The following is a 13,457-nucleotide window of genomic DNA, read 5'->3' as shown; positions in this document are numbered from 1 at the left end:
GGAGTCTACTACAGTATATATGTATCACCATTTTGTAGGAATGGCTGCGGCCGGAGAGTCAGTGCCAGGGGCTGGCTCCTACTTCAACAGCTGACTGCAGCGATGTAGGGAGTCTACTACAGTATATATGTATCACCATTTTGTAGGAATGGCTGCGGCCGGAGAGTCAGTGCCAGGGGTTGGCTCATACTTCAACAGCTGGCTGCAGCGATGTAGGGAGTCTACTACAGTATATATGTATCACCATTTTGTAGGAATGGCTGCGGCCGGAGAGTCAGTGCCAGGGGCTGGCTCTCCTACTTCAACAGCTGGCTGCAGCGATGTAGGGAGTCTACTACAGTATATAATGTATCACCATGTTGTAGGAATGGCTGCGGCCTGAGAGTTAGTGCCAGGGGTTGGCTCCTACTTCAACAGCTGGCTGCAGCGATATAGGGAGTCTACTACAGTATATAATGTATCACCATGATTTAGGAATGGCTGCGGCCGGAGAGTTAGTGCCAGGGGCTGGCTCCTACTTCAACAGCTGGCTGCAGCGATATAGGGAGTCTACTACAGTATATAATGTATCACCATATTTTAGGAATGGCTGCGGCCGGAGAGTCAGTGCCAGGGGCTGGCTCCTACTTCAACAGCTGGCTGCAGCGATGTAGGGAGTCTACTACAGTATATAATGTATCACCATGTTGTAGGAATGGCTGCGGCCGGAGAGTCAGTGCCAGGGGCTGGCTCCTACTTCAACAGCTGGCTGCAGCGATGTAGGGAGTCTACTACAGTATATATGTATCACCATTTTGTAGGAATGGCTGCGGCCGGAGAGTCAGTGCCAGGGGCTGGCTCTTACTTCAACAGCTGGCTGCAGCGATGTAGGGAGTCTACTACAGTATATATGTATCACCATTTTGTAGGAATGGCTGCGGCCGGAGAGTCAGTGCCAGGGGTTGGCTCCTACTTCAACAGCTGGCTGCAGCGATGTAGGGAGTCTACTACAGTATATATGTATCACCATTTTGTAGGAATGGCTGCGGCCGGAGAGTCAGTGCCAGGGGCTGGCTCTCCTACTTCAACAGCTGGCTGCAGCGATGTAGGGAGTCTACTACAGTATATAATGTATCACCATGTTGTAGGAATGGCTGCGGCCGGAGAGTCAGTGCCAGGGGTTGGCTCCTACTTCAAAAGCTGGCTGCAGCGATGTAGGGAGTCTACTACAGTATATAATGTATCACCATGTTGTAGGAATGGCTGCGGCCGGAGAGTCAGTGCCAGGGGCTGGCTCCTACTTCAACAGCTGGCTACAGCGATGTAGGGAGTCTACTACAGTATATAATGTATCACCATGTTGTAGGAATGGCTGCGGCCGGAGAGTCAGTGCCAGGGGTTGGCTCCTACTTCAACAGCTGGCTGCAGCGATGTAGAGAGTCTACTACAGTATATAATGTATCACCATGTTGTAGGAACGGCTGCGGCCGGAGAGTCAGTGCCAGGGGCTGGCTCCTACTTCAACAGCTGGCTACAGCGATGTAGGGAGTCTACTACAGTATATAATGTATCACCATGTTGTAGGAATGGCTGCGGCCGGAGAGTCAGTGCCAGGGGTTGGCTCCTACTTCAACAGCTGGCTGCAGCGATGTAGGGAGTCTACTACAGTATATAATGTATCACCATGTTGTAGGAATGGCTGCGGCCGGAGAGTCAGTGCCAGGGGTTGGCTCCTACTTCAACAGCTGGCTGCAGCGATGTAGGGAGTCTAGACGTCTTGTCCTCTTCATTGTTGCCATCGCCCTCCTCCTGGACAACATGCTGCTCACTACAGTCGGTAAGTCAAGATATATCATGTAACTTGTAATAAAGATCACGAAGTAGTAAAATGTTGTATTATGTACTCATGCATTATATTAGGTCGTTTATGATTAGGAATTTAGGGTTCATTGTCTATTTAGTACACCCTTTTGAACATACTCTTTGGTATGAAACGCTGGCGTTTGCAACGCCCATGAACCTATGTAAAATTGTCTATACACATACAAAATGTAATGTAGTTTACGTGAAGTTTTTGTAACTTAACACACATCTCGAGTAAAAATAATATGGATCATTTATAAGAAATGTTCAGCTAATGAATACAAGCAGTGCAACAGGTGGACTGACCAACTAACGCACACGCACACACGTTTATAACAATCAGTCAACCGCAGACTGTGTCGGACAAATCAATAAACGTGATCCAATAAACTGTAGCTGCCAAGAGAAAATAAGTTGGTTCGTGTTTCCGTTTTAAACTGAACTCTATCCCATTCTGTTACGTCGTGCAGTCACCAAAGGTTATTGTCAATTTTACTATCACCCTCTATACGGGTACGGAGAAAGTATTTCTCACTCCATTCAACACCCATCCTTCACTCATATTTGGGTTAAAATACGCACATAGGTGGCGATCCCATCTCATATGGTAATAATGTTAGTGTTATTGTTTTTGTTAAAAGTTTTGGGATTGAGTTTTAGGTAGAAATATCTGCTTCAGTATTCAGTTTTTTATTAGTATGCCTATTCTAATAAAAAGGTGTCAAGCAAAAGGTGGGAAGACTACATGGGGTTCCTTCAGTTTCTATCAGACAATGACAACCTACGGTTTTTTCAGTACCAGTTGGTCAATGAGTAGGCAGACCACTTATTATTCCTTAGTTAATGTTCTAGTCAGAGAATGCCTCGGTCGATTACTTGTCCTTCAATTATAGTTAGAACATAACTTGAACTTGACTCTGATCAGTAAGGCTTCTTTTATGCACGACGTTTTCGGTCGGGCGGAATCTTTTATGCAATTTTTCCGCTGAGCGGAATCCGCTGGTTTTTTTTAATTATGTCCGCGGTGGGGGGGGGGGGTGCTGCCAAATTTGTTCATTTGGCCATCATCAGTAACATAAGACAAGAAAGACCCTTGTTTATCGGTTTTGAACTATTTATGTGTGAAGAAAAATAGACAACGAGGAAGGAGGTGGGCTGTTCACCCGCCTCCCGGTGAATTTCGCAAACTTATATGGTGTGCTGCTAAATGATTGTATTATTCCGAGAATTTAAACAAAAATGTAAACTTAATTATACTAACCATGTAAGTTTTTTTGCAATTAGGTCGAGTATATAACTTCTTTAGCTGTATCCTCGATCTATTAGGTGATTTCGATACTGTGGATGACAGAGCATGGGGTAGGTTGGTAGCGCTGCATTCCGCCCGATGGAAAACGCCGTGGCATAAAAGGGTTCCATTTGATCATATATAAAAAAAAACGCCCCGACGGAATGCCAAAACTCGGCGGAGTGTATATCCTCCGCCCGACGGACGGAAACGCTGAAACGTGACGGAGATTCCGTCGTGCATAAAAGGGCCCAATTTGATCCCATGTTAAAAAAACTCCCCGACGGAACGCCTGGTGGATTCCACCCGATGGAAAACGTTGTGCATAAAAGAGGCATAAAAGCTATGCAGCCTACTAATCATTCCTCAGTACTTGTCAGACAACCACAGGGTCATATGCTGTCTGTATCACATCACTAGACAGTGACTGCTAAGTGTGGTATTGGCCGCCCTGAGGGAGAGATAAGGAAGTGAGACCGGAACCAATATCCCTCATTAGACAGTGCTGTATTGATTTCCACATCGGCACATCTAGATAATAATCATCTTTGACTGACATTTACCACTGATTTAACTAACACTGTTTTTTTCTCTAGCAGTTTGATGTTTGTCAAAAATTACAGTTAATAAAATGTATGTAATAACATTTTATGCGTTTTTATTTTCTACATAATTTTTTAGGTGATGATTGCTTTAAGGTTTACAGTTTGTTAGATTGTTGTGTTCTATTCAAATTTAGTTCCTCATCCCTTCGTCCAGTTGTAAGGCTAGAACTACTACCCTTAGATGGCTTTTCATGCTGATATGGTATCAAATTATTACTTCTTGATCAGCATTGTACGTGTTATTAATTTACGGAAAGTAAATAAAAGAAACGTCTTATAACATTTAAAACATATATTTACATTTACGCTTATACTGTTACTCATAAGACGGTAAATATACAATACCACCGCCGCAGCAAACCTGCAGACTAAGTGAATTTCAACCTGTCTGATTAAATTTTCATTTAAATATTTCCATAAATAAGACATATTTACTACCTATTTAAATAACATTAGATTTCACGAGTTGCTACGGGGAAGGTAACAAGTGTTTTTTGACCATACGTCAACAGCATAGGATGAAATAAATAAATTTGTTAAATTTTATCAATACATATCCATAAACAAGTAAACTACAACAATTTTCATTTGCTCCTTAAGAATAACATGGGAATTTTAAATTACACTATTTTTGAATTTTCTCCGTTGATGTTAGGCATACAACAGCGCTTCAATATACTAAATTATTTCTTTTTTTAAGCTCTACATAACGGTTTAAAAAGAAATTGCAAATGTTTTTGTTTTTAGGGTTAAAAATGGAAAACCCCATTTTTACCCCCTAAAACCCCCCATAAACCCCTGTTCCCATGGCCCGATTATGCTGGATCGCGAACTCGTTCGAATAAACGTAGGTTTACACGTTTGTACCAAAGTTCATTAAAATCGGATCATTTTTGATCGAGTTATCGCGCTAACGGACACACTGTATATATATGAATTTGAACGGATGGTGTTTTTGGCCTCTAGGGACCTCAAAATGAAAAATTAAATCGGTCCCGGGTCCAGGTCTTACCATGAGTACTACGGTAATAGCTTATTCCCTATATGGGAAATTCGCTAAAAAAAGATGGTAAGTGGTGATCGATTTTGATTAGACACTCCAATCGAATTCGATCACCATCTTTTTGCATATTGACCGTCTTGTGAGTAACAGTATAGGCGTAGATATATGTTTTAAGTGTTATAAGACGTTTCTTTTTTTACTTTTCTATTATTTAATAAAATCTGTCAAATAAAACTTTAGATTTGACTCTTCAGAGTTTAACACAAATATCTCCAATCCAGTATTTTCTAACAACAATAAATTCGGAGGTTGCTTAGCCTTTTTGCAAATAACTTTGAATTTGTGAGGAAATCGACCAAAGTGGAGAGTGATATTCAGAAAGAGAATACAATTTTGTACTAATTACTATTGTGTATTAAATTAAAACACTCAAAAAAGGCAGCCTGAAGTTGGCTACATATAGATACTTGGAAATAAAAACTTGGAAAACCCCGTTTTTAATGCATTTTTTCTATTTTTCACCTCAAATATTTAATAAAATAAAACATTCATCACTATTTTCAAATCTACACGAATTATGGTATCCAATGACCCTTAAATTAACCAATTCGGTCCAGTAGAACTCTAGATATATCCACTCAAAACTCAAACTCGAAAGTTTTGACGAAAACAATACTTTTTCCATATACTATGGTATGTATAGGGGGAGAAAGTAAAATATTGAATTGAATCTATCAAATATACCAAAAGCGAAATAACTCACGATTGCGCTATGAGAACGACTGTCCCTGGAGTTAAGTGGCCAGCGAGCCACATCCATGTTTTATGTAACAAGAGGAGAACGTCCCCGCGCTCTTACTCGTGATCGTCAGCACTAAACAAACCCGCCTGGGTGCTTTTAATGGAATTTAACTTAAGTTTATTTTCAAACAGCTAACTGTAATGGAATGTTTTAAAGTGCTTTGTACAAATTAAACTATAGAAAATTGTATTTACTCCACCAACGAATATGAAACTCTAGTTAGCCTACTGTATTGAACTTCTCGTAAGATCTGAGATGTAATAGCCTAGTAAACTGATGTTTATGGCAACAATTAACCATTATCCAAGCAATATTACAAATATTGATTTTAATAATTGGCGTACACAAGCCAAATTAAAAAAGCAAAATAGCCTTAAATGTTATTTTTTTCAGTACATGCATAAACATTTTGGGGACGCGAAGAGGACTTCCCGAAAGGTTTTTTACTATCCGTTATGCAATGAAATGTAATATTACAACAACAATTAGAATGACTTCGGGCAACGGCGCGGGTGGGGTAGTGCCAACGATTGGCCTTACCGCAAATTCTCCCCAAAGTCCTATTCCGGGTGCAATTAATTGCTCCCGTATATATTTTGGCTTTTTTTGCCCATCATATTGATAGTTTCTTTTAGTTAATAAATAAAAATAAAACTTAATAAATGTCTGTATTCAAATTTCAGCAATAGATTGTACTCAAGTAGTATATACAGTGAAATGTTGCACATAATTGGTTTAGAATATTAAAAACTAATTGCTTAAGAAAAACATATGAAAATTCTAATTGCATTTGATTGATTTTTAGAGCGATTAAAATGTTTTTTTTAACCTACTAGCTTTGATACTTAAATGTTTTTTAACATAAAATACAAGAAAATTTATGATTGTGTAGGGTTAATAGTAAGGTATATGTATTAAATAATCATAGATTCTTTAAATTTGTATTTATACTAGGTACAATGTTTCATGTAGGATGTTCTTCACTGAAAAGGAGTGTTAAGCTCACTTTCTGCCTTTAAAAGTAATATATAAATTGTTGTAGTTCACTTATGAAACAGTTTTTTGGTCATTTTATATATTTTTTTTTACTAAAAATCATATTTGTCTGCCAAAAATGATAACCACTTTGGTTGAAGAGCAAGTTTATCTGATATATATTTTTTTTCAAAATTTTACTAATTTACACTGATTAGAACTCCCTCATATAATTTAAAAATATTTTGTACAGTGAAATAGGTGGACAAACACTGTAGAAAACCTGCTCTTTAATTGTTTAGTTAATTTGGCAAGTATCAAAGTATCATAGGTTTTGTTATGCAAGGAACACTCCTAAATTTCAATCAATTTGACCATATTTACCTCTCCTTCAAGTGGGCTTGATCATTCTTTCTCAACCATTGTCTTCTAAATGTTCTAATCAGGAACCCAATGTATACTAGCACAGTTGAAATTAGCCACTAATGTAATCTAAGACCTAGAGTTTGGTACCTTAATCGTCTGACAATGTATCACTCTGACTCGGACGGTGTACAGTGATCTCATCAAGTCTCCACGCTCTCCTATTGTTGATAATAGTCGACTCAGTAGTTAGTTGAATCTTAGTGAGATTGAAAGTATCTGTGTTATCAACAATTCAGTGTAAGAAGTCTGTGGGTTAAAGTGTGTTTAGTTAAAAATATCATAGTATTGCTATACAAATTAAAGTACAGTAGAACTCGAATCATCCGGATCGTTTATAATCCAGACCACGTCAACGTTAAAAAAAGAAATCTGCAAAAAAGTTAATTTCCATTCAGTCTATTAGTTAGTGTCCATCTGTGGTGAATCTATTGAGTGACGTTTGACAAAAAATTATATAATTTAGTGTGAAAATAGTTGTTGTTTGGTTTAAATAATTTTTCTAGAAGAATGCATACATCCGGATTTTTTATCACCAAAGTCCCAATTAATCGGATAATTGGAGTTCTACTGTATGTAAGACTTTTCCGCTACCTGTGGTTGATTGTAAATTTCAGTGATTTATGAGTGTTTAGTTCTCTAAATGTTTATTGTAATATAATCCTGCGAACAATGATATCAGGAGTGATATGGGGTCTGATTGTGAGTCTTCCTACAAACATCCACGAAGTACAGCTGATGCGATACTCCCTGGTGTGGATTAACGTCCGCACGAGTGAGTACTACAACTATCCACAGTGCTATCCTGATAATTATACCAATTCGTATATACCAAGGCAAAAATGTGGTTCGGATTCCACTATAAACCGTAGGTCCCTTAGTTGCCATTAGCTGTATAGGCTATTAACTAACAGCTGTTTCTAAGGAATATGTTGGCCTTAGTCACTAACCAGACTACAAGATCGCGCCACTCATCCTACACTCATCTCCATTCATACTTGGCTTAAAATACCTACTTTGTATGGTCGCCATTACATTAAAATAATTTAAAGTATGTTCTTTATTGATTTTCACCATGCTCACATATATATTTCTTCTTCCTCCTATTCTTCAAGTAAAATACACGCTGCCAACAACTTTGCTCCATGACGGTCTAAGTGCAGCTGAGTAACAGTAGAGTAGAGAACAGTCAAGTGTAGTCTGTCAGTCACAAGTCGCGAGCGTCGCGGTGTCTCGGGCCGTACTGCTCTGATCGCGCGGCTGCTGCAGTCATATCAGTCAGGCTTAATGCTGCAGTCGTATCAGTCAGGCTTAATGCTGCAGTCGTATCAGTCAGGCTTAATGCTGTGCTGCAGTCGTATCAGTCAGGCTTAATGCTGTGCTGCAGTCGTATCAGTCAGGCTTAATGCTGCAGTCGTATCAGTCAGGCTTAATGCTGCAGTCGTATCAGTCAGGCTTAATGCTGCAGTCGTATCAGTCAGGCTTAATGCTGCAGTCGTATCAGTCAGGCTTAATGCTGCAGTCGTATCAGTCAGGCTTAATGCTGCAGTCGTATCAGTCAGGCTTAATGCTGCAGTCGTATCAGTCAGGCTTAATGCTGCAGTCGTATCAGTCAGGCTTAATGCTGCAGTCGTATCAGTCAGGCTTAATGCTGCAGTCGTATCAGTCAGGCTTAATGCTGCAGTCGTATCAGTCAGGCTTAATGCTGCAGTCGTATCAGTCAGGCTGAATGCTGCAGTCGTATCAGTCAGGCTGAATGCTGCAGTCGTATCAGTCAGGCTTAATGCCGCAGTCGTATCAGTCAGGCTTAATGCTGCAGTCGTATCAGTCAGGCTTAATGCTGCAGTAGTATCAGTCAGGCTGAATGCTGCAGTCGTATCAGTCAGGCTGAATGCTGCAGTCGTATCACTCAGGCTTAATGCTGCAGTCGTATCAGTCAGGCTTAATGCTGCAGTCGCATCAGTCAGGCTTAATGCTGCAGTCGTATCAGTCAGGCTTAATGCTGCAGTCGTATCAGTCAGGCTGAATGCTGCAGTCGTATCAGTCAGGCTTAATGCCGCAGTCGTATCAGTCAGGCTTAATGCCGCAGTGGTATCAGTCAGGCTTAATGCTGCAGTCGTATCAGTCAGGCTTAATGCTGCAGTAGTATCAGTCAGGCTGAATGCTGCAGTCGTATCAGTCAGGCTTAATGATGCAGTCGTATCAGTCAGGCTGAATGCTGCAGTCGTATCAGTCAGGATGAATGCTGCAGTCGTATCAGTCAGGATGAATGCTGCAGTCGTATCAGTCAGGCTGAATGCTGCAGTCGTGTCAGTCAGGCTTAATGCTGCAGTCGTATCAGTCAGGCTGAATGCTGAAGTCGTATCAGTCAGGCTGAATGCTGCAGTCGTATCAGTCAGGCTGAATGCTTTAGTCGTATCAGTCAGGCTGAATGCTGCAGTCGTATCAGTCGGGCTGAATGCTGCAGTCGTATCAGTCAGGCTGAATGCTGCAGTTTTATCAGTCAGGCTGAATGCTACAGTCATATCAGTCAGGCTGAATGCTGCAGTCGTATCAGTCGGGCTAAATGCTGCAGTCGTATCAGTCAGGCTGAATGCTGCAGTCGTACTCCTTTTATCTATGGTATCAGTCACCGCTTAGGAATTTGACCTTTAGAACTGAATAAAACTGAATGTAAATGCATATCTGTATTCTATTGTGGGAACTTAACACTTACCACCTACTCCTTTATAAAATACCTCATAGCGCTATAGACTTACTTTGAGGAATGGGTGTTTAAAGTACACATACCAAACCGGACAGAAATAGACCCTGTCACCCCAATTTTTAGATAGAAAATTTTAGATACTTTTTATAAGTGTTCAATTAAATTACCAAAGTACACTCTCGATCCTCGGGTGTTTTTTTAGCAAATTTCCCTATAAAGTGGCTATTACCGCAGTAGTAGGCACGTAATACGTAAACTCGGGACTGATATATTTATTATTTTATTGTCCCCGGAGGTACAAAAACACGATTAATTCAAATTGTTATGCATGTCGATTGAACGTGATAACTTGAGTATTTTTTTCAGATTTTGATGAAATTTAGCTTGAAGGGCGGAATAAACTTAAATGAGTTCGTGAACCAGCATGATCCTAGAGTCTTTGGTGGACCCGTGGGAACTGAGTTTTAAGGAGTATTGGGTTTTCTCATTTTTGACCTTCAAAACATAAAATATCCCAATTTCTCCTTGAACAGTTTTAAAGAGCTTAGAAAACAAATTATTTAGTATTTTTAAATATTTTTGTTACGGAGAATATTTAAAAACTGTAAATTAAAAACCCCCCGTTATTGTGATGGGGAACAAGTAAACTTCTGTAGTTTGCTTGGATATACCTACTTTCATAAAACTTGGTAAATGTATTTATTTTATACATAAGCTATTTATATTTTACAAAAAAGCACACTTTATTAACACCTGTAGCATCAAACCTAGGTAGCCTAGTTGTTAAGCCTAATGTTATATAAATAGATTTAATAGAAAATCCAATCAGGTAAATGTAAATTCGCTTAGTCTGCAGGTTTACTGCGGCGGGGGTATTTACTAGTAAGCCTCATACTAAAGTTAAAAATCATTAAGAGAAAAGTCTCGGGAACGTACGTACTTTAGCCAATATAATGCAAAATCTGGTTAGTTTTGGGAGCTAACCCATAATTTCTGCGTAGATTCATACATCAGCCTTGATTCATGGTATTCTCTGAAGCTTAACATTGTGCTCCTGTTTAACTATACAGTGGCTAAACGAATAATGTGAATGTACAGCTTAACATGGCCGTGAGCGAAAAAAATACACAAATGCCTTATCATCTTCCGCGGCGCTGACTTGACTGCTGAACAATAAACATACGTTACCTGAAAGGAAATTCGAAATATAGGCCTAATATAGAAACATTGTACGAACATATTCCGCAGGATACCAAAGGAACCATAGCTGAATTTGGCATCGTTAAAACTTGATCTATGTTTCTATCAATACTATTTTATTGAGCTTTCCATTTAACTTGTTAATTGACCGAGTCGACTTGACCACATCAATCTTACATAAAGTAAGTAGTTACGACAACAAAAGTAACTTTGGTAAGCACTTGCTGTATAGTTACAACAAAGATCAATCAATTGAGGTGTGATTATAATCAAGAGTGTCATTGTGTGCTCAGTCACACATTGTTGATGACTGGGTAGACACCATCGTCAATATGATTGTTTGATTGTCATATATCATTATCATGCCTTTATGCTAAGCACTGTACAACCGCGAATATGTATAAATGGGGTAATAGCTTGAAAACACTGGCAAAAAACATGTTTTTCATATATTGAGCTTACTTAAGGTGATGGGTAACACACTATCGATCTTTTCGACGATCAAGACCCCGAACCGAGCAGGGAGAAGGGAGGAGGGAGGTAAATATCAGCAAAATTTCAATCCGAACATTTCCCCGAACAAAGCCAAGACCAGACGAGTTCTACCGAGCGCGGCAAAAGGGAGTTTAGAGTGAGATGGAGAGCGTGTGTGAGTGAGAGCGCGGAGGCAGTAATAATAAATTGCAATAAAACATGAAATAACATATTACAGAATGATCATTTTAATTTCCTTTAATAGCATACGTTACCTGAAAGGGAATTCGAAATATAAAATAGAAACATTGTGTGTATCCCTTACGAACATATTCCGCAGGATCCCTTACTTAATTCGAGTAAAATTACTTAAATTAAAACTTAAATTACTTAATTCGAGTTTAATATTATTGATATCATTGATTTAACGGTTTCAACTTGTCAAATACAATTCCAACCTTGACAAAAAAAACACAAAATTACAACATAAATGCCCATAATGTATGACGGCAAAATATTACCCAACATTTATTTATTTTATCAATTAAAGAGTTTAATTGCAATATTAAATTAGAACTATCAACGCTAGCGCAGAAGGCCGCTCGGTGCGACGCTCATGACGGCGTACTAAATATACCGTGACACACTATCGTAGTACATCACGCTGTACATCGGACCGATCTTTTCTTTGATCTTTCGTAAAAGAACCGCCTCCAGAGTGCTCGTCTCCCTGCTCGGCCTGATGTCTGGATCGGTGTACCAACCCCTGACACACTATCGAACCTGCTCCCTTCGATCTCCCTTATCCTTTCTCCCTGCTCGGTTCGGGGTCTTGATCAGGAAAAAATCGATAGTGTGTCACCGTCTTTAGATAGGCTAGCCTATTTATACCAAAACGACTTTAAACACTATTATATTTATGAGCTAAGTGTATGTTGAACACTTAACAATCTGCGGGTATAAACACTACCGTGCTCGACCGTACTCGCCTTGTGCTCGCTCCGTCAAGTGGTTGATTCAGAATCGTGAAATAAAAAAATCCCTGTCACGTTTTAATATATGATGATGATGATGATGATGATGACTAGAGTGGTCATTGTGCAAATAATAAATAGCCCTTTATTAGTGCATGAATTACAATTCGACAAAAGATCAATTACTGTTATTGTTCTTGCAGATCTTGTTACTATCTAACTATCAACCTTTTCGTTAGATAACACCATAATTCATAGTCAATCATAGTTCGTCGGGTTTAGTAACAAATGGCTACTGGATCTGAAAAGAATATCACTTAAAATCAAACCAGCTATTTTCATATTTGAAGGCTAGAACGATGACCAATTTTACCCACAATTCAAGTCTTGAAGAGATGGCATATAGTCCGCTTTCTGGGCACATGGTAGTAACTACATAGATGATAAACATAACTCTCTCATCTACAAAATGATGATTGAGCTAATCATAGATGATATGACTACCAAATCATAGTTAAAGATAGGTCTAATCAAAGAAAGGAAGAGAATTCTTGGCTCAAACTCTCAATCAGAAACAGTTTTACGTGTACTTTTCTTTGTTACAGTCCCCATCATCCCCGAGTTCCTGTACGACATCCGCCACCCCAATGAGAGCAAGTTGTCCGAGTCTCTGGAGGAGGGCGTGGCTCCAACCCTCGCACCCGGAGTCACCCTCAGCCCCTTGTCGCTCAACTCTTCCGACAACCCCATGGGTAAACAATTACCTCATCAAAATACAATATCGTAGTTTAGTTGTGATTCCACCACCAATTAGTTACATTTCTTGACGATTTCTTTCACATCTTTATCTCAGTTTGATATTTTAGTTCAATAATAATGAATGGACAAAAATATTGTTTTTAGGATTGCATATGCCTCCCCAGTGTGAAATTATTCCATTAGCTAACTGTTATGTATCCTGTAGATAATGCTACGTTAAGACAGGAGTTGATGCGGCAACACCGCCACAAGGACCTGATTGAAGAGACTGTTGCTGTCGGGATCATGTTTGCATCTAAGGCCTTCGTCCAACTTCTGGCTAATCCGATTGTCGGTCCCCTCACTCACAGGTGATCCTTTGTCACTCATCTCAGATTCATAGAACGATTGGACAGGGCCATTTTA

The 13,457-nt window shown here is 39.5% G+C and overlaps 1 protein-coding gene across 1 annotated transcript in view; it reads left to right on the top strand.

The window, feature by feature from the left end:
- LOC128983821 (synaptic vesicular amine transporter) overlaps positions 1-13,457 on the top strand; it is a 107,793-nt gene that overhangs the window by 63,976 nt on the left and 30,360 nt on the right. The window contains exons 2-4 of the mRNA XM_054403139.1: positions 1,673-1,816; positions 12,899-13,045; positions 13,258-13,402. Coding sequence (XP_054259114.1) covers positions 1,675-1,816; positions 12,899-13,045; positions 13,258-13,402 — 434 coding nt within the window. The 5' untranslated portion in view covers positions 1,673-1,674. The remainder of the gene's footprint in view (positions 1-1,672; positions 1,817-12,898; positions 13,046-13,257; positions 13,403-13,457) is intronic.

The sequence above is a fragment of the Macrosteles quadrilineatus genome, unplaced genomic scaffold (genome assembly GCF_028750875.1).
Source record: "Macrosteles quadrilineatus isolate MER2022 unplaced genomic scaffold, UCM_ALF_1.0 Scaffold_1__1_contigs__length_201487025, whole genome shotgun sequence".
Taxonomy (NCBI): Eukaryota; Metazoa; Arthropoda; class Insecta; order Hemiptera; family Cicadellidae; genus Macrosteles; species Macrosteles quadrilineatus.
This window is presented reverse-complemented; position numbering and strand designations above follow the sequence as displayed.